Source organism: Spermophilus citellus (assembly GCF_964194105.1).
Source record: "Spermophilus citellus genome assembly, chromosome: 6".
Classification (NCBI taxonomy): Eukaryota; Metazoa; Chordata; class Mammalia; order Rodentia; family Sciuridae; genus Spermophilus; species Spermophilus citellus.
In genome coordinates this window covers 162,142,195-162,169,845 of record NC_138187.1, presented here as the reverse complement: position 1 = coordinate 162,169,845, position 27,651 = coordinate 162,142,195, and the positions used below count along the sequence as shown (strand labels likewise).

Here is a 27,651-nt window from a genome sequence, read left to right as displayed (position 1 = left end):
GAAGTAATAAGAAAAATTGTAGAATTACAATTTTGCCAAACAAGAGTTTGGATTCAGCTGAAGTATTAAATTAAGAACTTAGTAATGCACTTAGAATCTCAAATTAATCCATTAGCTGATCATAAAATCCATTCTGGTATCAAGTAGGCTTATAAAAGAGACCTAATTCATCGAGTAGCATTTCGGATCCTCCATTTAATTACACACACCCGGATCTAAAATACCCATTTTTCCCTATCAGTTTCCTAACAATATAATCCATAAATTCTTTACAAAGCAGTAAAAAGGAGTAACCAATATAAGAGCTTTATATATGTACCCACAACATAGTGACTGATGGTATGTACTGGAAACCATCAAAATGTTATTAAATGAGTAGAAAACAATAAAGCAGGGTCTACACCAATAGAAGGCCAATAAAGGACCTACAGGAACTAAGATTTCCAGGAAAGGACAAACACCACTCCTTACTGTGAAGACAAGAGGCTCAGCATAGCAAAAGCAACTAAGTTAGCTACCTGAACTAAAATAAGAGAACAGTTTAAAACAAGGAAAATTCACGAAAAAGAAAAACAAAATAGGGTAGTAGGATGGCAGGCCAGAAACTGGAAACTATATAAGATTGGGCTAATGATCATCAGAACTCCAGTCAAAGCCCTTTTCTGGTTGCTCCAGAAAACAAGTTAGCCACACAATCACAAAGCAAAGCTACGTTTCATGCCACCTTGTGGGTGGGATAAGGTCTGTCCTAATCTTAAAAAGAGCAACTCTGGGGCTAGTGCAACAGTCAGAAACTGACTTCAAGTTTCTAGGAGACTTTTACAAATGAAATCATATAGATGCTATATATTGATTCATTGTTGGAAATTTGTTAGCTTTGGAGGCAAATGCAATAAAAACACTGGAACCATTAACTCACATGAACAACTATATATATATATATTAACCTAAACTTAATTCTGTTGTCTTCTTTTAAAAAGAAATCGCTTCTCAAAGCTAGAAAGTCTTTTGCATATTTTTAAAATGAATCACAGTTAAGAAGATCCACAAATTTAGGCACCATCTTTCAAGAACATTGTTTCTTCTTTTTTTTTTTTTTTTTTTTTGGCCGGGGGGATGGTGGTGGTTATCAGGAATTGAATTCAGGGGCACTCAACCACTGAGCGACATCCCCAGCCCTATTTTGTATTTTGAACTCTCAATCCTCCTGCCTCAGCCTCCTGAATCACTGGGATTATAGGCATGAGCCACCACACCCAGCTGTTTCTTGTCTTTATTTTAAATGGCTCTGATTTCTGAGCTTTGGCAAGACCTATATAGCTATTCATAAAGAGGCTTAAATATAGACTTAATGCCACATCCTTACCCACAAATTATGTAATTCTTGCCCCCCGTCTGTTGGAAACACACACTGGACACAAGCCTGCACTTCTACTCTGCTAGCTCCCAGCAGGTTGATACAGAAGGCAGCACTGCTGTCTAGTAGTCTCATAGTGTAGTCTAGCATATGCAGCTTTAGCATGACCTGGGAACTCACTAGAAATTCAATTTCTTTGGGTCTAAACCTGAAATAACAAGTCAGATACTCTGAAGGTGGGTCCAGAAATCTGTTGACAACTCCTCCAGGTTATCCTATTGCACACTAAAGTATGAACCATTTCTGTGAGTAAGGTAAATGGGAGAAACACAGTAGCTTAAAGACCACTCCTCCCAGCAATGATAAAAGATAATATGATCAGAAGAGCCCATGATTTTAACTTTTTGAATCACAGTCTTTCTTAATCCTAACACTCCAAAGCTACATAATTATAAAGAAATCATGAAGGTGCAAACTCCTTGAATTTTAAAGTGTTGTCTTAATCTACCCTTCATCACTTAATTTTGAAGACTGTTCTAAATCAGAAACACAAAAAATGAAAATAAAGGATGCACATGAAAGTCAATTTCCCTCCCATCTCAGAATCTCAGTCCTTCATAAAGGCAATCAATGTTAGTCATTTCTTACAGGCTCTTCTACAAATACTCAACACATATACAAATATAGAGACATGGCCCTTTTTCTTCTTCTTCTTCTTTTTTTTTTTCTGATATTAGGAACTGAACCCAGGGTCACTTTACTACTGAGCTACATTCCCAGCCCATTTTATTTTTTCTTTTGAGACAGGGCCTCACTAAGTTGCTGAGGCTGATCTTGAACTTGCGATCCTCCTATCTCTGCCTCCCAAGTTGCTAGGAAAACAGCCATGCACCACCAAACCTGGCAAGACATGGCCCTTTTCTTTTTAACCAATGAGACTATACTATCTACGCCCTACTCAATTTCTATATAGTCATTGTAAAATAAATATAAATATATATATATACACACATATATAATAATAAAATATATAACAGATAAGCTATATTTAATAATTGTAAAGTGAACAACTGCGGCAACCACCATCTACATCGCAAGTCCTCTTTAGGAGCCCCCTTCACACATCTCCCCAATTATTACCCTTTTTCTCTTCAGAGGAGGTTATTACCTGTCTTTGGAATAACCTTTCTTTATACACATTCTTGTCATATATTAGTAACCTTGGCCCTTATTTATGTGAAAAGAATCATATCATCTTTTGCTTTTATCTTGCCTACTGTACTCAACTTCAAAGCTATGATATTTATCTTTGTTGCTATGTTTGGCTGTGTTTGACAGGAAAATTACACTTGAAAGTAAGTAGAAGTGATACATGCATTTCCATGGCTATAGCAGCACAATTCACAACAGCCAAATTATGGAACCAGCTTAGGTGTCTGTCAGTGGATGAATGGAGAAAGAAAATGTGGTATATATACACACAATGGAGCTTTAGTCAGCCATAAATAAAAATGAACTTATGACATTTGCAGGAAAATGGATGGAACTTGAGAACATTATATTAAGCAAAGTAAATCAAATTCCAAAAGTCAAGGGTCATGCGTTTTCTTTCTCATGTGGAAGCTAAAGAGGAAAAAAGAAAACAAAGGGATGGGGATCTCATGAAAATCAAGGTGAGAGCAATAGAGTAGAGGAAAGAGATGAGGGGGAGGTAGGAGGGGAGGGAAAGGACAAATACTGGGGAATGATTCTGGCCAAAAGACATTGTTATATGGTGTGCATGCACAATAAGTAACAAATCATCCTCCATTATGTACAATACACCAATTAAATATATGGGGGGGGGGAGTTCCTAATCCAGCAAAAAAGAAAGTAAGTAGAATTTCTGGATAGTAAAAGTAAGTGATCTTTTTACATTGTCTATGATTTCTAAATTTTCTACTATATATATTCTAATAATACAAAAATCCCCCTGCTCCCCTCAAAAATGCAGCTACTGAGACAAATTCCTGGCTTAAACTTAGCACTGCCCATCCCTGTATTTCTTTGGTGTCATGATCTTTATTTTATTTTATTTTTATTTTTTGTGGTGCTGGGGATTGAACCCAGGGCCTTGTGCATGTGAGGTCATTATTTCTTAATAGGAGCATTCTGGTAGTTTCAGTATCTAAAGAACACATTTCTCAACCAAAACTTTCAATTTTACTGAATTATACATCAGTATAAGATGTTCTCCTTAGAGGACTGACTTTTCCTAAAGAACCCAAATTAGTTTTTTATACATTACCTAATTTATCCTCACGTCATAGTTGTGAAAAATTTGAGTCATGTGTTTTGAATCATTAATAGCAATCAGAATAAGTAAAAAATCATGATAAAAAACAAAACCTTGTAAAAACATCTGAAATTTCATCCTCTGATTGAATCCAATGCTTAAAAAAGATTTTGATTAAAGTTTTTCCCTCTTAAATTGTGGATATTATAAAGAATGAGGAAAGGAGAATAAAGAGTTTATGGCACAAATCCTTAGGAGGAAAAATAAGATTTTTTAAACACTCCAGAACCATCCTACTTCATTCCAATTTGCTTACATTTAAATCCTAAGGAACACTGCAAACCAGGGTATTCCATGATGACCAGCATGAAAGCTCTCTGGAGAAATAAATGGGTAACCTATTCTGCCACACAGAAGCTACCATGTACATGCTGCATCAACACAGAGATGAAGGAGATGCAAGTTGGTGACATGTTAGAAATGAATTAACAACCAAAATAACTGAGGGCTTTGAACCACAGGGGTTCTAGAGTAAAAAGATATCTGAGTGTGTAGAAAATTAAAGAAGAGTGCTATTTATTAATCCACTTAAAAACAATGATAGAGACCATGTCCAACATTTTCATAAGTGTTAACTCCTCCCATCCTTCAACGAGTCATTTGAAAACCCCAGGTTTTCAGATACCTTTCTATAAGGTACTATCTTTTCTTTCTCTTTCCTCTTCATAAGAACCAATTTTAGTTACCTTGTCATATTTTCAGAACTTATAATCTGCCATGTAACTTGAATTATCTTCTAAAGTCTTAAAGCATGAGCTGGTCTTCCTCAGCTTTTTTGTTTTTAAACATTTCCTGGCAAACAAACGTCGTGTTCCCTGAATCCCTGGGTTTCTAGCTCTGTAGGAACTGGCCCAGGTCCTGGTTGGAAGGGGAGGAAGCATCCTGAAGGATAGAATCAGAGTGTGGGGGGAGAAACTCCATCTTCCTGTTAGTCTTCCTTCTGTCACTGTGGAATGATAAGGCACCGCTGCAAAGGAAAGGTCAGTAGATCTAGGAGACCAGTGCCACAGAGAGGAATGAGAGGCCCTATATTTGCTACAAATTCTTTGAGGTAATGCTTTCTTTCAGTCGAGGTCATGTCTAGCTATGTTCACTGTGGATTATCATGAGTTCTAAAATGACTTAGTCTTCTGACAAGGACATGAAAATAAATGAGGTCATCAAAGCTCTGTACATAAGCTGACAGTAATTCTCTTCCTCCTAAATTGTCTGTGCATACCTAGAATCTAGAATATCAACATATAAAGATCCCAGAGGCACGCGTAGCAAGTTTCCTAAATGGTAACTGCTGAATCTTAAAACACAAATATAAGAAAAAACAGAAATTGTTTAAATTTATTTTTACAAAATTGAAACAAAAATTTAAAATATTATTTAAAAATAAAACCATATATCAAAAAGAAATGTAAATTGTTACTTTTATCAATGATATTTGTTTGTAGTATTGATACTTTTGAAGTTATTAAAGCTTAAAACCATGACTTAATTATGCCTAGAGTAACTTAAGATGCCTATTTTAGCAGGCCCTTTCCTTAGTATTAATCTCTACCAGTCTATTTCTTTCCATAAAATTGGATTACATTCTAATCTTAATAGAGAGAAATGCTAATCTAAGAGACTCACCTAGCCACAAAGCAAACTCTACCACTATTTCCATTAAATTGACACTACACTGAAGCTGATGCGTACTCAAGAAGCTACTTTGGTAGAGAAGAATGTCCTGGAAACCCAAAATTTCCATCACTCTAAGAAATTCTCACCAACCTAAAATTCAGCACAGAGGACTACCTCTGAGTCATAGGAACAACTGTAAACCAAAAGCGGACTCTTCCCCAATATTTCAAATTGAAGTTTTTGAAACTTAATACACATCTACTTCTTCAGAACTACTGAATGTTATCCTTTCTGAAAGTTAAGAGTCTTCAGTAAGTGACTAGCAGAATCTTGAGATTCCTCCTAAATCAAAAATCATTAATTTCATTTAAAGCTCCCATAACTCAGAAGTTCATAGGATATTATCCCTATTTTTTTATGTTTCAAAAACGCATGCTAAGCTCTATGATTTTTGTTGTTGTTGAAACAGATTTACAATGCTTAAATTTAATCTCTTCTCACCAAAAAAATTCACACCTCTTTTACAGTTACCTGGAACATGAATGACATGAGGGAAATTTAGTACTAAAAGTCACCCAACTCAATTAGCCCAAATTTAGGAGGATGCATTGGTGGAATGTGTCTTCTAGTGCTCTCCGGCACACAGCATCAAAACTGCCCTTAGGGTGCACATCAAAACTCTTGAAAAGAGGCTGAGTAAGAATAATCTGATTTTAAGAAGTGGGAAACTTGACAGATAAGACCTTTCTGCTACCAGTCCTATTTCAATTAGCATTTCAGAGGCAATTGTGGCAAAAAATTTACAAACTACATAATATTCTAATAAATAATTTGCTTCATACTTAATTAAATACAGACAACACCAAAGTTTCTCCATCTCTTGAAAAATCTGCTTGAAAGTATTCTCCATGAAAATTCAATTAATTTTTACAACCAAAACACAGCATTGAGATACAGAATATAATTTACTCTTATAAGAATGTTCTACACAGTTTCTCACAGGGTAATAGAACACCTGACTCAAAGGCTGAGATAAGACTTTTAAGCCATCCAGACTCATTTCAGTAACTATGCTAAGAATAATGCAACAAAGTTGTTTGATGAATTAATCTGTTAGAAGAAAGAAAAATTTCTAACAAAATTTCAGCGTTCTAATAATATGAAAGCCTAAAATGTATAACCATTCTGTGTGCAAAAGCAGCTCTCACAAATTTGGGTACCACCTCCTGCCCAGTGCCAATTGTAAGAGGCAATCAGAAAACAGCTACTAAATTCACCAAATTAAACAATAATCCTCCTTCATGAACTTAAGTTAGACCTAGACTTTAACTTGGGAAAATATTAAAGTATTTTTTCTTTAATGATAGGATTTTGTCCCTGTGGATGTTGTATTTGGCTAGCATTTTAAACTACTGTTGTCTTACTAAGGAACTATTCAATTTCACTTAAAAATTAAAAGATAATGAAACTAGTAGCAACAGTAGTAGTAGAAGAGTAGCAATGTCTAACATTGATAAAGCCTTACCTAAGAGCAGGGTATTGTTCTACCTACAGTGTCATAGTTACTTCATGAAGCATACTATAGCTCTCATCTAACAAATCAGGAAATGATACAACCAGAATTCAAACCTAGATAGCCTGATAAGAGAGCAATAGCAAAATTTCATTTTATGAATGGAATTAACTTCATAATTAATAAGGACATAAAAATAAAGATGTTGCATATTTTTAAAATTAAAAATGTAAAAAAAACCCACAAGAACATTCATCTTATTTTTCTTCCCTTTCAACCTGACTCCCAAAATGACAATATGTATTTCAATCTGCATACATAAAAAGACTGCAAATGCCTCACATGCACTGTTACTGTTTGGATTGTAAATGTACCCCAAAAGTTCATGTGTTGAAGACTTGGTACTCAATACACTGGGGCCTTTGAGAGGCAATGTGATCATGAAAGCTCTGACCTCACTAATGGATTAACCCATTTATGGATTCCTAAGTTAATGAACATTGGAGAGGTGACAGAAACTTTAGGAGGTGGGACCTACTTGGAGGAAATAGATCATTGGGGGCATGCCTTTGAAAGATATATTTTGTCCCCCCACCCTGTTTCTTGGCCACCATGAAGAGCCTAGCTTTGCTCCACCATGAGCTCCCCACCATGTGCAGGGATCTACCTCACCACAGGCATAGAAACAAAAGACAACATAGATGGCAACGATGAGCCAAAATAAATCTGCCCTCCTTTCTGTTGATTTTCTCAGGTTATTTTGTCAATTTAGCAATGGAAAGCTGACTACCATACACTTTATTTTTCCTATCATCTATCCCCCAAACTAAACTTTCTTTTTTCCCTAACTCTCTTGGAAGTGAGAAGTGAAGTCACTGCATCCACATTGTTACGCAAAATTACATATAAGATGGTGTGAGGGGGAAGAAAAAAGAGAGAGAAACGTGTCACAGTAGATTGGGTAGAAAGAGGTGATGGGAGGGGAGGGGAGGGAAGGGGAGTGGGGGATAGGAAGGGTAGCAGAATACAATAGACACTAGTATGGCCCTATGTATAAACGTGACTGTATAACTAATGTGATCCTGCAATCTGTACACGTGGAAAAATAAGATTACATACCCCATTTGAATCAAATGTATGATGTGTCAAGATCATTGTAATGTTTTGAGCAACTAATAAAAAAAATTTTAAAAAAAGAATAGAGCTAAGCATTAAGGCTGTCTATATACACATGACTATCTATGCCAAGAAATTCTTGCCTAGAAAAATAAGGATTAAATAAGTAAATAACTTCATTGTTTCCTTCAGGAACTTCCCCTTAATTCATTTACCCCAACAGACTACTCAAACAATCCCCTATTCACAATTTTCCCTCAACTAAGCAAACAACTCATTTACCAAACAACTGTGTATTTAAAAGACATAGTTAAGATCCTTGAATCACTAACCCTAAAATACAATCTCATGAACTCTGCCCACTCTCAATCAGATCACTGCACTGAAAAGCCAGCCCTAAGCTTCTTAAGGGTAGACCTCAAAACTGCAGTGTTTACCCAGGACCTTCTCCTTTGCAGAGTCTCCTAAGACTCCATCAGGGTTGTGTCCTTACTACAGTAAGCAATAAAATTGGTTAATTACACATTTCTTTAAAAGAGTCCCTGAAATTCAAGTTTAGAATATCAAAAGAGTTAAAATGTCAAAGTTCATTCTAACATATGAATAGATTTTGCCAAAATGTCTTTTCCTTTATATAACCTTATGTTGGATATCAAACATAATGGACGGAGGATAACTCAGTGGTAGAGGGCTTGCCTAGCATGTGGAAAGTTCTAGGTTCGATCCCCAGCACTGGGTGTGGGGAACACATATAATCTTTAAAGAAAGTTCTCATGAAAAATGATTTAAACATGCAAAAATATAAAAATGATATACAAAAATTCTCAATTTTACATAATCTTTCATTATACATTTCAATTTTATTTATCTGTATTAAGATAAATAGCTAGCATTTATTTTAATTCTAGTTTTATGTCAGTCTATTGCCATGCATCACATTTTTCCTTAGAAAAAATTTAATCAGATAAAAATCCAACTTAATAAAACATATTAAGATGCCAATGATAAGAATTTTTTTTTAGATTCTGACATTTTAATTTCTTTTGAATATAAGTCACTTTTTTCAAGCAAATAAGAATTTTTTAAAGGTGAGGACTTTAAATGAGCAACTGTCTCACCATAGTCAAGTGTGTGTGTGTTACGGTTGTAGACATGTATGTATGTACACTATGTTAAAAATTGAGATCTTGCAGATGCCACTGCCATGCCCGGAGGTCTTTTCTCTGTCTACCTCCAACGCTACCTCTGAGGTCACGGCTGCTGCTGAAAGCCGAAGGTGCCTTCTCCAATCGGCTGCCGCCTACATCGCTTCCACCATCCCTGCTGCCTCTGATATGGTAGCTGCCACCCTGAGTTCGCCTGGAGGTCTTCTTTCTAGGTGCTGCTACTACCACAGGCACGGCTGCCCCGATGCATACCGCCACTGCCCTGCATAGATCGCCTGGGTGACACTGCCCCCAGAGCTGCAGTTGCTCCTGCAACCTCCACTGCAAAAGCTGTTTCAGTACAGCTGCTGCTGACCCGCCACCTGCTGCACCAACCATAGCCACTACCGTGCCACCACCGCCTGGAAGACTGCTGTGGGGAGACTCCAGGTTTGGTTGCATGTGGCCACACCCATCTTGGGGTGCAGACCAGGGCCTGTGGCCAGGGTGCCAGCAGGTTTAACACCACAACAGCATCTGTCTGGGGACTCTGGACTGGACCTGCAGGTCCAGTGTGGGGGTTTCTGGGGTCTTCCTGATGGAGTGCTGGAGGCCCTATCTTGATGCTGCATCTCGGGGTTGCTCCTTTGAGAGAGTGTATCCCTGGTGGTCTCTCTGCAAGTAGGGGCAGCACTGACATCTTGGGACTGCAATGTGGCTGAGCCTGAGGTATCTGAAGCCCAGATGGGTGGGATAGTGACTGGGTCTGCAAGGGCAGATCTGGGCCTGGAGATCCCATGAGACGTCAGAGATAGGGCTGAGAAACTTTTGAATGCTGATGAAGACAGTTCAACTTTCCACAGAGATTTATTTTATTTTTCTATTCACTAACATCTCTACCATATTTAGATCAGGGAGTTTTCTATGCCTCAGTGTATGAAGGACAATGATATATAAATGGTGTTTTGCATTTTTATTGTATTTTTATATCTTTAATTTTTTTCTCTTTGTTTGTATTCTTCCTATCACTTGTCTGTTTTCTTGGATTCTCTTTCCAACTTTTCTCCAACCACTAGCCAATCTGTTAGCTCCTCCTCCACTTTTCCTGTGAATCTTTGCTTCTATCTTCCTCCCTTGCGAACATCACCTACTAGCTACTTCTGTTCTTTCATCCATCATCTGAAATTGTGAATCATTTCAGTAAATTTTCTGTTTATACTATTTAAATAGCTATTGAACTCATCATTTTGGTTTAATGCAAGAAAGCAGTAGATGCCTTAGTGGAAGCTATTAGGTTTAAGGCTATAAATTGTTTCTGGGTGTTGTTGATATTGGCTCACACCATTAAAGGCAAGGTGCTGGAAACCTTCAGGGGCACTATAGGTCTACAGGGTAGAATCTGTGCTGCCTTAGATCCATATTTCTAGATGGGGAAACACGCGAACAACATGAAAAAACAATGAAATAAAATGCCCCAAACAAACCAACAGGCTTCAACAACAGAAGCCACTGATAACACCAGTAGAAGCAAAGAAGTCCACGAAGGAGTTCAGAATGTACAGTTAAATTGATCTGTTAATTAAAGGACAGTTCAAGGAGTGAAATCAAAGAAAAATACAGGAAGTGAAAGATCACTTCAATAAAGAATAGAGATTGTGGGAAAAAAAACAAGCAGAAATCTTCGAAATGAAGGAATCAATAAACCAAATTACAAATTCAATAGAAAGCATCACCAAAGAGTAGACCACTTGGAAGACAGAACCTCAGACTATGAAGACAAATATATAATCTTGAAAACAGAGTTGACCATGCAGAGAAGATGATAAGAAACCATGAACAGAACATCCAAAAATTGTGGGATAACATGAAAAGGCCAAATTTAAGAGTTATTGGAATAGATAAAGGGGCAGAGATGCAAACCAAAGGAATGCACAATCTTTTCAATGATATAATAACAGAAAATTTCCCAAACCTAAGGAATGGAATGGAAAAATCAAATATAAGAGGCTTACAGGACCCCAAATGTACAAAATGATAGCAGACCCATACCAAGACTCATTATAATGAGAATGACTAACACAGAGAATAAAGATAAAATCTGAAAGGCTGTAAGAGAAAAATATAAAATTAAAATTTCTTATAGGGGAAATTCAATTCAGATCTCAATGGATTTCTAAACCCAGATTCTCAAAGTTAGGAGGTACTGGAATAATATATTTCAAGCTCTGAAAGAAAATGGATGCCAACTAAGAATTTTATATCCAGAAAAATTAAGTTTCAGATTTGAAGATTAAATTAAAACCTTCCATGATAAACAAAAATTAAAAGAATTCACAGCCAGAAATCCTGACTACAAAACATTCTCAAGAAAATAATCCATGAGGATGAAGTGAAAAAAAAAAAAGTGAAAACCAGAGAAGTGAGAATCTACATTAAAAAAATATTCAACCAAAGGAGAAACTAAGTTAAATTGAAAATCAGAAATAAGTCAAAATGACAGGGAATACAAATCATATCTCAATAATAACCTTGAATGTTAATGACCTAAACTCATCAATCAAAAGACATACTGGTAGATGGGATTAAAAAGCAAGGCCCAACAATAGGTTGTCATCAAGAGGCTCACTCCATGGCAAAGACATCCACAGGCTGAAGGTGAAAGGATGGGAAAAACATATCACTCACATGGACTGTCTAATCAAGCAGCGGTTTCCATCCTCATTTCAGATAAAGCAGGCTTCAAACCAAAGTTGATCAGAAGAGACAAAGAAGAACATTTCATACTTAAGGGAACCATACAGCAACAAGACATAACAACTATAAATATTTATGCCTGACACAATGGAGCATCTGCACACATCAAACAAACCTTTCTCAATTTTAAGAATCAAATAGACCACAATACAATAATACCGAGTGGCTTTTACAACCCTCTCTCACTGAGGGACAGATCTTCCAAACAAAAACTAAATAAAGAAACTATACAACTAAATAATACAATCAATAATTTAGACTTAACAGACATATATAGAATATTTCATACATCAATAAGTGAATATACTTTCTTCTCAGCAGCATATGACTCCTTCTCTAAAATATAGACCATATCATAAGCCACAAAGCAACTCTTAGTAAATACAAAAAAAAAAAAAAATAGAGAGAATAACCTGCATTCTATCAGATCACAATGGAATGAAATTAGAAATCAATGATAAAGTAAAAAGTACTCTATTGAATGATGAATGGATAGTAGAAGAAATCAAGGATAAAATAAAAAATTCTTAGAGGGAAATGAGGCCTAGGATCTGACCTAAGAAGACCCCTAAAGTACAAGAAGTAAAATCAAGGATCAATAAATGGGATGGATTCAAATTAAAAAGCTTCTTCTCAGCAAAAGAAATAATCAGTAATGTGAGGAGAGAGCCTACAGATTGGGAGAAAACCTTTACCACATGCACCTCTGATAAACCATTAATCTCTAGGATATATAAAGAACCCAAAAAACAACTAACCCAATCAATAAATGGGCTAAGGAACTGGACACTTCACCAAAGAAGAAATATAACCAATCAACAAATATATGAAAAAGTGTTCAACATCTCTGGCAATTAGAGAAATGCAAATCAAAACTACACTAAGATTTTATCTCACTCCTGTCAGAATGGCAATCATTAAGAATATAGGCAACAATAAATGTTAGCAAGAATGTGGAGAAAAAGGTAGACTCATACATTGCTGATGGGACTGCAAATTGGTGCAACCACTATGGAAAGCAGTAAGGAGATTCCTCAGAAAACTGGAATGGAATCACCATTTGACCCAGCTATCCCCCACTCAGTGTATATCCAAAGGACTTAAAAATCAGCATGCAGCCACGTCAATATTTATAGTAGCTCAATTCACAATAGCTAAACTATGGAATCAACCTAGGTGTCCTTCAATAGATGAATGGATGAAGAAAATGTGGTACATATATTCAATGGAATATTACTCAACTTTAAAGAAGAATGTAATTATGGCATTTGCCAGTAAATGGATGGAGCTGGAGAATATCATGCAAAGTGAATAAGCCAATCCAAAAAACCAAAGGCCCAATGTTTTCTCTAATATGCAGATACTAATTCACAATAAGGAGGGGTGGACACTAGAGAAGAATATATACCTTAGATTAGATACAGGGAAGTGAAGGGAGGGGAAAGGAGAGAATGTGGGGATAGGAAAGACAGCAGAACAAAACAGACATTATTAATTTAAGTATATATGTGACTGCATGACCAATGTTTCTACAACATGTATACTCAGAAAAATGAGAATTATATCCCACTATATATGATATATCAAAATGCATAAATGCATTTTATTGTCATGTATAAATAATTAAATAAAAAGGGAAAAAATAAAATCAGACTTCTTCAGAAATAATTTACAAATAAAATGCACATTTGAATATAAAAATTGAGATCTTATTTATGTTGCATTAATTTTCCTTACCTAGAGAAATGTGCTTGTGTATAAGTATATACACACATATATACACACATGAAATACACACTTATTTGCATATATATATACACACACACACACACACACATTTAAGAAATATTAGCGTAATAAGGTTTGTGTGTGTGAATAAACATATTCGTGTGTGTGAATAAACATATTCGTGTATATATGTAAATACATAAATACATACACATATCCATACCTCTCCCTAGGTAAGAAAAATGAGTGTAACAAGTTGCATGTGTATGTGTATACGCACGTATGTATGTTAATATATAAATATATACACATACACGTACTACTCCATAGATACGAAAAATGGGTACAACTTGAGATTCCAGGACTTTTTAATGGATTATTAGACATTTGTATTGCTATCACTTCCTTTAAAAAATGCTATCAACTTTGCTTTTGCTGATATTGGGATGCTACATCATAGAGGAAAGAATATGAAAGCTAAAAAAAAAAAAAAACCTAAAAAAAAATGCAGCTAGTGTTGTCAACCTGGCTTCCCTATTCCAGTTAGGGAAAATATCCTCACAGAATCTCACTGTTCTTCTTGGAAAAATAATAATAAATTCACCAACTTGACATATTTGCTCTGACAATTAAAGAAAATGAAAAAGGTCACACCCAGTCTGCTACCTGGCACATGCGGTAAGTTCTCCATAAATGTGTCAGCCATCATAGATGTTAGTTCCATATAATTATACTCCTCAAAATCTTTAAATTATTTAAGTATTGCCTAAATAATTAATAAGCTATTAATTATGCAACAAGATTTTAAGGTTTATATCTTTTCAACCAACATTTCTACTTGTAGGAAACTAGCCAGAGGAAAGGATTAGAAAGAGCAAATATTTATGTACAAATACATTCTATAAAATTTTATTTTTAATATTAAAAAAGTAGGAAAAACCTAAGTATTCAAATAGTATACTACATCCATATTTATATTTAATTGTTTATATTAAATAAACAAATTAAAATATTCATAAAGACTTAAGATAAAAAATGCCACAAAAATTAAAGCAACAGCCTATCGATCTACATTTCCGCCATATTAACAATTACATTCATGTGTCTCGATGTACCCCTGTATACACACACACAATACAGAAGAAAAGGATTTGAAGGAAATGCATTAAAATACTAATAATGACCACCTATAGATGACAGAAAAGTTAAATTTTATTTATTTTTATTTTTTATTTTCCACTTTTTAAATTACATAAATCACTTTGATGCTTAGAAAACAAAATGGAAAAAAACCATTCAATTCTGTATGTTATTTACATACTCTAATTTAATAAGGATGATTTTTTTAATTATTCCCCATCTCACTTCCAAAAAAAAATCTGGGATAGCTGATAGAAACACATACAACAGATTAAAATAAACAGATGAAGGAATTGAGATTAAAAGAAAAGAACCTTTCCAATTCTCACAGCATATACACATATATGTACATATATATACATGGGTGCACACACACACTACAGACACACATATTTCTCAAGACGCTTTTTTAGATACTGAGAAGTGAAGGCAGTTTCTCCACCTGTCTTAGGAAGAGTATGATACAGGTATGGTAGACATTGTTTTAAATTAAACATTAGGAGTGCTATTTAAGTAAATTCTGTGAATCACAGTTAAGTGATTGGAAAGACAGAAGGAAAATTAAGTCAAGGAATCAAGACCTATTAACAGGAGTGAGCAGGACCATGATCAGCAATTCAAGAAATACCTTCTAAAAATGTACAAAGATAAAGACAGATTTGGACAGATTTCCCCTTATAACCTGTCATCACTATTTACATACCTTCAAAGAAAAAGTAAATTGAAATATTAAAATGATACTTTAATTTCATCACGTAAAATACAGGAAGAAAAAATATTAGTGAAACAAACTGTTCTATTACCAAAATATACTGGAGCTACTGTATTCAACGGAACACTTACCTTCACTGACAGCATGGGGCTTAATGATGCAACAGGTACAACTGGTAAACTTTGCAGTGTTTGCTGGCCCACAACCTCCACTTGAAGGGAAAAATAACTCCATTTCCTAAAGACAGAGAAAAGACTGTGACCCACAGGACCTTTTCTCTCTAATTTACAGGATATTTCTGGGTGGGAGTAGATTATGCAATTACTTTCAAAGTTTCATAATATAAATTCTTTGTTTCCAAGTTTCTAAATGTGAGTTTTATAAACAGTAACTGATTAACTTAACCCTGTTCAAAGCTTATTATCAAAAGAACATATAAAGAAGTAGTAAAGCATAGATTAGGGATCATTCTGTTTCTGATTATAACTGACAAGGTCTTAAATTTTGGATATTGCAAGTAATAATTGTGAAGTTCTTATTTTCCCAAAAGCATAGTTCATAAGACACAGATCTAATTTTAATTTTCATTAAAATATGTAAAATAAAATTTAAAACAAGGAAATCTTTATAGAAATAGAGATTAACATTCAGGAGTCTGAGAACTACAGTTGGTTAAAACTAATTTAGGGTAGTTCTAGCATAAGTCAAATGAAGTGAACCATGTTTTAAAGCCCAATTCAGGCTGTCTTATTTGCTTTGAACATGATTTGTTAAAATGACAACCCAGGATTCTGAGTTAGCCACACAGATGGTACATTAATTAGGTCTTTTAATTACTTAGATGCTTTCCTGCCTCTACGTTTTGTTACTATTATTTTCACTATTCCCTATCAAGCTCCAAGACCCTAGTAATACAGAAAGGGCCACTTTAAATACCATTTCCTCTAGGAGGCTTTTCCTGAAGCCCCTGACTGGGGCATCTGTTCTACCGCAAAGTTGTGATTTGCCTCTACAAATTATAAATTTTAAGACTGGAACTAATCTGCATATCTTTGTAGGCACTAAAGTAACTAAAACAATGCATGGCTCAAAAAAAAATTCACTTTTTAAACTGAACTCAAAATTGAAAGATCACAAGATATGCCACACTAATGACGTTTTTTAAATAAAAGAGTAAGAGGACGTGTTCAAACAGTATACAGGCTTGAGCTGTTCCAGTGGTGAGACAGCTTAGAAACACAGCTGATAAACACATACAACACATTAAAATAAAAAATATTCTGTTCCTTAGACACTGAGTTCCTCTTTATCATATTGCTGCCTCTGCCACTCTTCTGGATCAATAACATTATCAATTACCACTTTTCGTCCTGCACAAGATCTTTGGATCACACAATATCAGAGAACCCTATGGTACAAATAAGAACTGAAATACCTCAAGGGGCCTGGCAGGTAATCACTGGAGGAATAAAGTGGAACTGGTGGGACAAGAAAGCATGGGAGAGCTGTAAAAGAGAAGGTGTGTGTGTTTTCCAAAGCTCCCACTTCTCTGCTATCTTCACCACAAAACTCAGAAGAGATGGCTTTACTCCAGTCTCTCTTAAACCCTCAATCAATCAGGTTTTTATTTCACCAAAATTGCTCATGGAAATCTCTCACCACATCCATGTTACCAAGTCTGCAGGTTAATTTTCAGAACTGACCCTTTTGACCCAACAGTATTTGACTCAGTTGATCATTCCCAAATCCTGGAATGCTTCCTACCTCAAAGGTTACTTCTCTGTCTCCTTTGATGGATTCTCTTGTCTGTCTGATCTGTACATGTGGTAGAGTTCCAGGGAACAGTCTGTCTTCGATCTACAGTCATTCTCCTGGTGATCTCATTGACTCCTACAACTTTAAATGCCATCTGTCATCTCTTGGCTCCCAATTTCTACTTCCAACCCAACCTCCTCCCTAAACTCCACACTCATAACTGGAAATACCATTTAACAGACTTTCATCTTCAAAATGTCCAAAACAGAGTTCATGCTTTCACTCCAATCTGTTCTTTTTCTGCCACACTGTTTTCCCTGTTCCCAAGTACATATACAGGAAAAGAAAAAATATTGATCCCTGACACCTCCCCCTTTTCTCACCCACCTATCCAATCTTATCTGGAAATCCTTTAACATATATCAAGAACTGAACCACCTCCACTAGCCCTCCCAGTAAGCTCCTAATGTTCCCCACACATCCCTATCCCCACCCTGCCTGCTTTCTTCTTAATACTCTAAGCAGAATGAAATCCAGATCTTGCCCTTCTTCAACACAGTGTCTCCATCCCCTCCCATCTCATTCAGAGTGAAGTCTAGTGTCCTAGACGTCCTACAAGGCTCATATGATCTGCACCTCTTACCTAACCTCTAACCATTCTGACCACTATTGTTCCTGCCGTGGTGGCATCATTAGCCTTGCCCCCGCATAGTTCTTTGAACACAGCAGATATGTTCCCATCTCAAAACTTTTGCATTTATTGTTGTCTTTCTTCCTAAAGTGTCCCTTCCCCAGATAATTTCATGGTTTTCTCCTCCATTTCCTTCATATCTATCTCAGATTAGAGACTGTGAGGATTTCCTGCATTAGCTAGCACTCTACATCCTTACTCAACACAGTCTTTTTCCACCTAGTCTTTCGGTTCCCTTTCTCTTTATTTCCATCAAAGCACTTACTACCCAAAATGCTATGTCTATTGACTTGTTTATTATCTGACTCTCCCCATCAGAAGTGAGAGAAACTCAAGGCAGACACTTAACTTTATTCACTAGTAGCCCTCAATAAATACTTTTGGAATGGAAGAAATTCAGAAACTTATAAGCTCTGCATTTGCCAAGTAAAATAAATATAGCCCCACAAAACAAAGAAGAAAAATGAGGCTCATCTTGAGTAACAAGGCCTTAAAAGTTAACAAGTGGCAAAGTCAAGATTCAAATCCATGTCATTATGACTCCAAAGCCCTGAACTTTTTCTATCATTTCTAGTTCCAAAAGTGAAAAGCAATGCTACATTATTCTATTTAGTGTAACAAATTACTTAACAACTTGGTAAGTTGGCCAATTATTTCAACTCAAATTAATTCTAATTTATTTTCTTGTTCAATTTTTAAAAATGGTAGTTAGCTTCCCAAATACTCACATATGATGAGCAAATATTTAAGACAAAGAGTATACAGATTTTGCACATATGTGTATGTGTATACATATGTATTTCACTTCTTTGTAAAAGTGAACAATTCTATCTTATGGCTTTATGTTGTACTTTCTCTTTTTACCTGTGCAGCTAGTTATGTCCATCCCACCTAGTAATCCAACTAACATTTGCAAGAATATTTTTAGTGGGTCACTGTTATGGCGACCAATTCAAAGTCTTCACAGAACAAATGTAAAGTCACTAAAGAAGGTCCATATTCTTTTGTGATTTGAGGGGCTAAATATTTTGTATAAAACTCCTCTCCTTACAAGGGTTTTTGCTATCATTCTTAGGCACTATGTTTCCCTAAATTATCTAACATAAAAAGGGAAAAAAATTGTAACTTGAACAAACTCAGATTCAATTTGATAAAGTTTAAGCATATAATTTTTAAACAAATCATAAAATATACAGTTGCACTTCTTCGAATTTTCACCCTAATAAGATCCCATGGTAACGTCACTAAAACATTCGACAAACCTACATTAATATCTTAATTATAACAATAAAATATTGCTAAATGATTTCCAGTTAAAAGTTTTTTGAAACTTTTTACCTGTACTTGGTAATTTTAAATAGTTTAGTAAATTCCCCAGATGAAAATTGCAAAAAGCATACTTAAATTTTTCTCTTACCCACTCTCCTAAATGACAAATCTTTCCTCAGAAAATAACTCAAAACATTAATGAAATATGAAGTCATCTAAAATGTTATAATAAAATAGCAAATGGAAAAAAAACTGTGTCCTTGTTGCAATTAAAACAATGTAAGATGATGTTTAGTGTGTAAACTATACACATGATCAAAGGTATGAGCTGGAAGGAATGTGCCATAGTAGGTAATCTCTTCATTGCTGAAGGATTGTTAATGACAAAGTTTCTTTCCCATACTTTTAAAATCGCATTCTAAAAGTCCGTAACACTTGAAGAAAATCAGGTGCCTGCTTCCAGCACACCTGGTAGAGAATGGTAGCTAAGCACAGGGGCTCGGGAGCCAGTGTCTGGGCTTGAGTCCTCATGTGGGCATGGTAATTAAGCTCCCTGAGTCTCAGTTTCTGCAACCAGAAAATGAGGTGACAAAAGCAACAGGTAGTATGGTGTGAGAATGAAGCTATTATAAATATTCATGCCCAAGTCTTTTTTGCATTGATATTTTCTTTCATTTCTCTTAAGTAAACACTTCAAGGTGGAATGGTTGTGTCATAGGGTATATATATAGGTTAATTTTCTGGGAAATTTCTAAACTCTCTTCTAAAGTGGTTGTATGTCTTCTAATTACGAACAGCAGTGTAACTTTTAGTTTTTCTTCATCCTATCTCTTGCTATGGTCAGTCTGTGGTTCTAATCAACATCTCTCTAATGTCTAACGATGCTCTCTTTTTTGTGTGCTTATTTACCACTCATCTATCTTTTTTGATGAAGTGCCTACTCAAATCTATTGCTGAATTTTAATTGTGATTGCTAAAATAAGTATGAAATTGGCACAGAGAGACTAATGGATAAACAACACAGAAGAGAGTCCAGAAGTAGACCCTTACACATACAGTCAACAAAGGTGCAAGGCAGTGAAGTGGGGGAAGGACCATCTTCAACAAATGCCACTGGAACACCAGATACCCAGATATGGAACAATAGGTTTTGGTCATACCTTACTGCATATTTAAAATAACTCTAAATGGACCACAGAGCTGAATGTAAAACCTGAAACTAAATGTTCCAGAACAAAGGAGAGAAATCTGTGATCCTTGGTGAGGCAACAGTTTGCTAGTTATACAACAAAACCACAATAATGAAAGACTACACTTCATGAAGGGCAGAACTTCGAGAGTAAAAGCTTCTTATCCAATGACACTGTTGAAGAGATAGAAGACGTAAATCACATGCCCCATGAGAAAATATTTGCAAATCATGAATCTGGATGAAGAATTTGTACCCATAATGCTAAAGAACTCTGAGCTGAATTTTAAAGGACAAGCAAAAATTACTCAGGTATAAGGAGAGATGGAATTCCAAGGCAAGGTGGCAGAGTGAGCATATGCAACTGAGCAAGAACACCGGGGCACACGCAGGGAGAGGTGTGTGCTCATGCACACAAATAGTTTTTTGCTGTACTTAGCAAAACAAGGAGTTCTGTGAGAAAGTATGAACTCTTTGAACTGTGTCCTTGTTGCTGTCTTAAGAAGATAAGAGAAAAGAATGTTTTGCCAAGTGTAAAATTTATATATATATATATATATATATATGTGTGTGTGTGTGTGTGTGTGTGTGTGTGTGTTTGCCTGGGAATAACTAACCACAAGTTAATAAGAAATATGGAGCACTGTGACCATAAACAAAGTTTTCCTGAGAATGTTTATCCATGTTTGTAAGGATTAAGCTGCCAAAAGGATTTTTTTTCTTTCCCCTTGTTTTAATTAACAATGCTGTATAAAAGAAGGAGAGAAAAAAGTAAAGACGGTGCTCATTTTCTACTGAATGAGTGTGTGTGTGTGTGTGTGTGTGTGTGTGTGTGTGTGTGTGTGTGTCTTTCTTAAGCATCTCTGCTGTACCAGGAATTACAGATTGTCAGCGGGTCTGACAGAGAGGCAAGATGCAAGGCTGGAGAAGGGACAAGGAGAGGTATCACTCAAAGGCATGGTAAACGTACTAAGGAGCTCAAACTTGACTCTGGGAGGACTCTGGAATGTTTTCGGCAGTCATGACAATGGAAACATAAGGATTTTAAGAGAGTTTACTCTGAAATCTATGTGGAAGATGTATTTCAATGAAAAAAGTATAAACCAGGCTGTAACAGAAGACCATGTCAGAAACAGTAGAGCCATGGAGGGAATGGATAGAGAGGGGGCAATTCAAGAAAATGTTTAGGGGCTGGGGTTGTGGCTCAGTGGTAGAACACTCGTTTAGCATGCATGAGGCACTGGGTTCAAACCTCAGCACCACATAAAAATCAAAGATTGTGTCCACCTAAAACTAAAAAATAAATATTTTTTTTAAAAAAATTAGAAAATGTTTAGAAGGAAATCTATTAGACTTTTTAATTGATTGAATCTGGAGGATGCAGAAGGTAGAAGAAAGACTACGACAAGTACTATATGTCTTTGCTAGTAATATACAGAATACTAAAGAAATAATTTGGTGAATTATGGTCAGTTCAGTTTTGAATGGATCACTTAGATGTGAGTCTGAAGGTTTAAAGAGAACCCCTATGTAGTGACTTAGCAATTAGTTTATATTTTTTCCATATAAAATTATCTAGCAAAACTTACAACTAATAGATCTAACCCTTGCCCCCTGATTCATAATGATATTAAATTCCCATGACATGTAGGTAATTTCTTGAGCATTCTAGACTGTTACATCAATATTCTTGTCTACTCCCATGCTAGTACTACACTGTTTTTACTGCTACTACCCCAGTTTTATGAAGTCCTACCTTATCATTACCATACCTTCTTCTTCCTTTTCAAAATTGTCTCAACTGTTTTGGGCCCTTGTTTCTTCCAAACATTTTGCTAAACTTCATGAAAATCTGTGCTAGCATTTTGACTGAATTCATGCTGAAGTTATAGGATCAACCTGGAGAGAACTGATATCTCAATGAAACTGACTCTTTCCAACTATGAACAGTATATATCTTCAAGTCTTTTATTCATAATTTTCCATAAAGATTTGTTCTCATCTCTCTTGTTCAATTTATTAAAAGCTATGACATAGTTTTTACCATAGGAATGGTGACTTCTTTTAACATTACCTTTTCTGACTGGCTATTTCAAGCATATCAAAACTACTCTTGGTTTTTGTACAGTCATACATTGCTAAATGACAGGATAAATACATTCTGAAAAATGTTCATTAAGTGACTTCATCCCTGTGTGAACATCACAGAGTGTATTTACATCAACGAAGATAGCAATATAATATTATGGGACAACGGTTAGATATGTGACTTATCACTGACATAAACACTGTCATGTGGTACATGACTACATAATGGCATTATGTCCAGTAGCATATATAGATATAGATTTGGGGAGCACCATAAAAGTTAAATATTAATTGCTGAGGGCCATTGCCAAGTAGGAATGACGCATCGAAATTTCCTTGCCAGCGTACCCCATGTTATATGGACTTGCCTTAGAATTTCGCTGTTGACATTGCATGTAAGGTGACCTTGCCCAAGGACCAAGGCGGATCCGGGTTTAGAGCTGATCAGGTTTGAGGAAGTATCCCGGTCCTTGGGTTTAGGGCGTTCCCGGTTTAAGACAATAGGGGTTTTAGGGAAGTTGGAGGTTGAAGATTATTGCTGCCGGGATTAGGGTGTTCCTGCTGCTTGTTCCCATTGAGTTCTCGTGAGATTCAAATGGGAGACTGAATGCGCCCCATTCACCTACTCCACAAGGCTTTTTTCCAATCTCCCATTTCTTTCTGAATATCTACTTCCCATGAATTAGTATTCATACATGAATCCAAGAGATCTAACACTGTGAGCCTCAGTAATTTAAGTCTTTAGAATAAGAAATACAAGTCTTAATTGCATCATCTTGAGAATGACCAGGCCACCAGTTCACAAAGGAAACATCACTGACACATCTTTTGACCCAATGTCAAAGGTGTTCTCAGTACCAGATCAGCTGTATACAGCCATCCTGAATCACCAATGGCAGACATGCTTTACTTTGATATAAAACATTTCACAAAACTAACAATTAAAATATTTTTTAAAACCTTACTCTGGCAGCAGAAGCAAAAGAATCTGGGCCATGAGCTGCATTTCTTATGCCATCTGTTCCAAAAAGGGCTCTAATGCTTCCAGGAGCATCTGTACGAGCCACCCCAGAGTTTGCAGGTCCAAGCAGTCTTTTCCATTCACATATTGCATCATCTCTTAAAAGCTCCATAGCAATAACAGGACCACTTGTAATAAACTGGATCATCTCACTATAAAACAGGGAAAAGATTGGTTTGCTTTTGCCAACTTAAGACTTCTCTCTTAACCACATAGATATATTTAAATCTGAATATTTCAACACAGACAAGAATATTACAATCTCAGAACTATTGTTGGGAGTAATGAGCTTTATATGAGCAGAATAAGGTTTTCATAAACTAAGTGTCTTGAAATAGCCCAATTCACTAAAAATCAATATAGTAGTAATGTCAAATCAATTAGTGTTAGCAAAAAAAAAAAATCACTTTTATTGGATTAAGACCATTTCATTGACTGTGTGTGTGTGTGTGTGTGTGTACACAGAACTATCAGAATTCAAAAAGAGTGATGAAGAACTCTCTATAAATAAACATTGACTTGGTTTAGTGATAAAGAAAAAGGGTGTCAATGGGTCTTCAAGAAATATATATTTATTATACAAAAGCTACTGAGTTTCCTATATTAAATTATTAAAGCATACACAGAGGTTCTTGATTAAAAATCTAGTAATGAATCACCATCCCCCAGGGAATAAAAAATGTAACGCATTTTATATTTCCACTTCCACGTGTACAAACACAGCAGTGACAAGGTTAACTGTGAAAGGAGTAAGTATCCTCGCTACAGAAGCATGCTTTTAGGGTGAGCCCATGTTTCTCTCTCATCCAAATCGGAGAGAGAACAGGACTGTGAGGGAGGAACAGAGAGTAACAGTCCTTATGCCTATTAACTTAGGACTGTTTTACACAATTCCTTCCTTCACGTACCATGTAACCTGTCTAATTTAGAGGTACATACACTCCTATGTTACCCGTCTAACTCCCTCAGTACTTCACCACTCCAATTCATTTTAAAGACCATTCCTAAGAAATAGCATGTATGAAGTGATAGTCACCCTCTACTCTAAGAAGACCATGGGACACACTAGCACATACTTTGCTAGCCCTTACCTACCCCCCAAAACCCCTGCAAACCAACCATTAGATCTAAGGAGCCCAAATAGAGGTAGCACACCCATGTTTATCCATTCAATAAGCATTTGATGATACCCTACTGCATATCAGAATCTATACTATAAGATTCCTCCCACAAGAAATTGATGATCTAAAGTCCTGTTAATGCAGAATTCTAAGAATATGAGTTTATCATGTAATAACATAGAGAAGAGTATATCATAAGATATTGCTTCATGAAGTGATATCTAATTACTGCTGATATTCTTTAATTACATCTTTCCCAATACTAGGCAACTAGTTAATTCATTCATTTAATAAACTTTTACTGCATATTAATTACACATAAGACATTAAACTAGGATTTGTAATCCACTAATACAAAGTGAAATAAAAGAACCTATAAGAATAATTTCTACAAATCTGCTAGAAAATTGGATATATCATTCTAACAAGACTTGGGAAAATTTTATAAGGCTTGATTTAAAATAATCTGTAAGAAAAGAGTTAGAAACTTTAGAGATACATACACTGCCATGTTTATAGCAATCACAATTGCCAAATTATGGAACCATCTTAGGTGTCTATCGATAGATTAATGGATAAATAAAATGTGGTATGTACACACACACACACATACACATACACACACACATACACACACACACACACACACACACACACAATGGAGTTTTTATCAGCCATAAAGAATGAAATCATGACATTTGCAGGAAAATGGACAGAGCCAGAGAGAATTATGTTAAGTGAAATAAGCTAAAATCAGAAAGATAAGAGTCTCATGTTCTCTCTCACATGTGGAATTTAAAGAAAAAAGGGTCTCATGAAGATAGAAGGGGGACCATAGGGTACAGCATGAGGGTCAGGAGGAAGGAGCAGGAGAGGGCAAAGGGTGGTACTAGGGAGTGAAATTGATCAAATTAGGTTAAATACATGTACAAATATGCCACAATGAAACCCACTCTTTGGTATAATTAATATGTATCAATAAAAATATTTTTAAAAATCTGTAACAGTAATTTTCTTGTAAAAAGCTTTAAAAATACTACTCTGTGTAGGATACCAAATGGCATGTCTGTTGTAGCAGTTTGAGTAAAATAACATTTATCCTTATTAGAAATGTAAGCATTCCTTTGTATGTCAATAATTAAGTGTGTACCATTTTCACTTAAACTTAATTATATAGCAAATATTCAGGATACAGATTGTTTCTAATATATATTAGTTGCCATTTTTCAAGAAATAAAATATATATCAAATTATTTAAGTTCAAATATAAGGGTTCTATGAATATTTTATACATACAAGACAACCACAGTAAGAGACTTTAAAAGCACAACAAAAATATCCATCAATATAATCGTTACTACATTTTTAACTCACTCAAGAAAGCTATGCTTCTCGTAACTTAAATCATCTCCTTCAGATTAAAGTTTCAGCTATTTAATGATGAACATATAGAATTCTTTTTTTATGGTACTGGGATTAAACCCAGGTCCTCCCACATGCTAGGCAAGCACTATATCACCAAGCTGTATCCCCAGTCCTTTTTAATTTTAAGACAAGTTCTCTCTAAGATGTCCAGGCTGGTCTTGAACTTGCAATCCTCCAGTCTCAACCTCCCAAGTAGCTGAGATTACAGATGTGTACCACTATGCCTGGCCTGAGACAAAAAAATTGTTATCTAATAAAAGAAAATAATTCTTAGAAAAGAACTCTATGCAGTTGTCAAAATGTAATTTTGGTCCTTTTGACAGGTTATTCTCATGAAACAAAATTTTAAATTATAAAATATCATTCTTGCCAGGTACATAGGTATATGCCTGTAATTCGAGCAACTAGAGAGGCTGAGTGAGGCAGGAAGATTGCAAGTTCAAGGCCAGATTGAGCAACTAAATGAGATCCTGTCTCAAAATAAAAAAAAATAAGTGCTAGGGGTGTAGCTCAGTGGTTGAGTGCTTGCCTAGCACATGTGAGGCACTGGGTTTAAGCCTCAGCATCACATAAAAATGAATAAATAAATAAGTAAAATACAGGTATTGTGTCCATCTATTTAAAAATAAATAAGTAAATACATAAATAAAAATAAGCAAAAGAGTTGGGGAACATAACTCAAGTGGCAGAGCACCCCTGGGTTCAATCCCTAGTAGAACTCTCCCATACCCATACATGTATAACTTTAGTTTTCCAAGATATTCTCCATTATGAACCACTAGTCTCAAATTAAATACCTACTTATAAAACGGCCTTGACTGGTGGTCTACATGAAAATCAGTTGCTTCTTTCCTATAAAATAATCAAAATGACAACAGTTGAGAATTATGTAAGAAAACTATTATTTTAGCTTATCTTTAAAAAAGATGAAAACCTCTAAATATATATATCTCAGTGTGTGAATTAATTAATGATGTTTTACCAAATAGTCTGTTAAATTCCCCTCCTTTAAAATATTTTGCAAGCATGAGTCATTTCTGTGTTAAGATGTAAAATTAAAATGAATACAAGAGGTACTACTCATGTTGGGATGAAGCTGAAATCAAAGACAACTGTCCAGGTTCCTCAGCTAAGTTAGGGACCCCATTACACTATTAAGGCAAGCTGATAGACTGGCATCCTAACCAGCATACAATCTGAAGGCTGTGAAGAAGCTTTTTAGTTTGATATCAACGCAGTTATTGTTTTTTTATTTTACTTCTTTACTTTAGGAGTCTTGTTGCAGAAGTCAGTTTCTAAGCTGACATGATAGAGAGTTGGGCCCACTTTTTCTTCTAGTAGACACAGGGTCTCTGGTTGATGCCAAGGTCCTTGATCCACTTTGAGTTGAGTTTTGGGCAGAGTAAGAGAGAGGGGTTAAATTTTATTCTGCTCCATATAAATTTCTACTTTTCCTGGCACCATTTGTTGAAGAGGCTATCTTTTCTCCGATGTATGTTTATGGTGCCTTTGATGTGACAGGATTTTTAAAGAAGATTAAGAAGAACCAATAAAAATTAATTTACAAATCCTTGTGAAATAATGGTGAGTTTCTTCATAAAACCAATATAAAACTCTTATAGATGGTGATGCACTTGCTAATATCTATCTCCTTCTAAGCTGTATAAGGGAGGAATTA

General features: G+C 35.5%; 1 protein-coding gene across 8 annotated transcripts in view; it reads right to left on the bottom strand.

Annotated features, from left to right (window-relative positions):
- NME7 (NME/NM23 family member 7) overlaps positions 1–27,651 on the bottom strand; it is a 169,463-nt gene that overhangs the window by 91,926 nt on the left and 49,886 nt on the right. For 7 of the 8 annotated variants that reach the window (XR_014022830.1, XM_081300559.1, XM_081300558.1 and 4 more), the window contains 3 exons: positions 26,775–26,825; positions 23,372–23,579; positions 15,546–15,651 (listed from right to left, as the gene is read on the bottom strand). Coding sequence is in view for 7 of the 8 variants with exons in the window: in XM_081300559.1 (XP_081156685.1) it covers positions 15,546–15,651; positions 23,372–23,579; positions 26,775–26,825 (365 nt within the window). In the remaining variant the exon portion in view is untranslated. The remainder of the gene's footprint in view (positions 1–15,545; positions 15,652–23,371; positions 23,580–26,774; positions 26,826–27,651) is intronic. The other variant, XM_081300562.1, reaches the window with a different exon arrangement.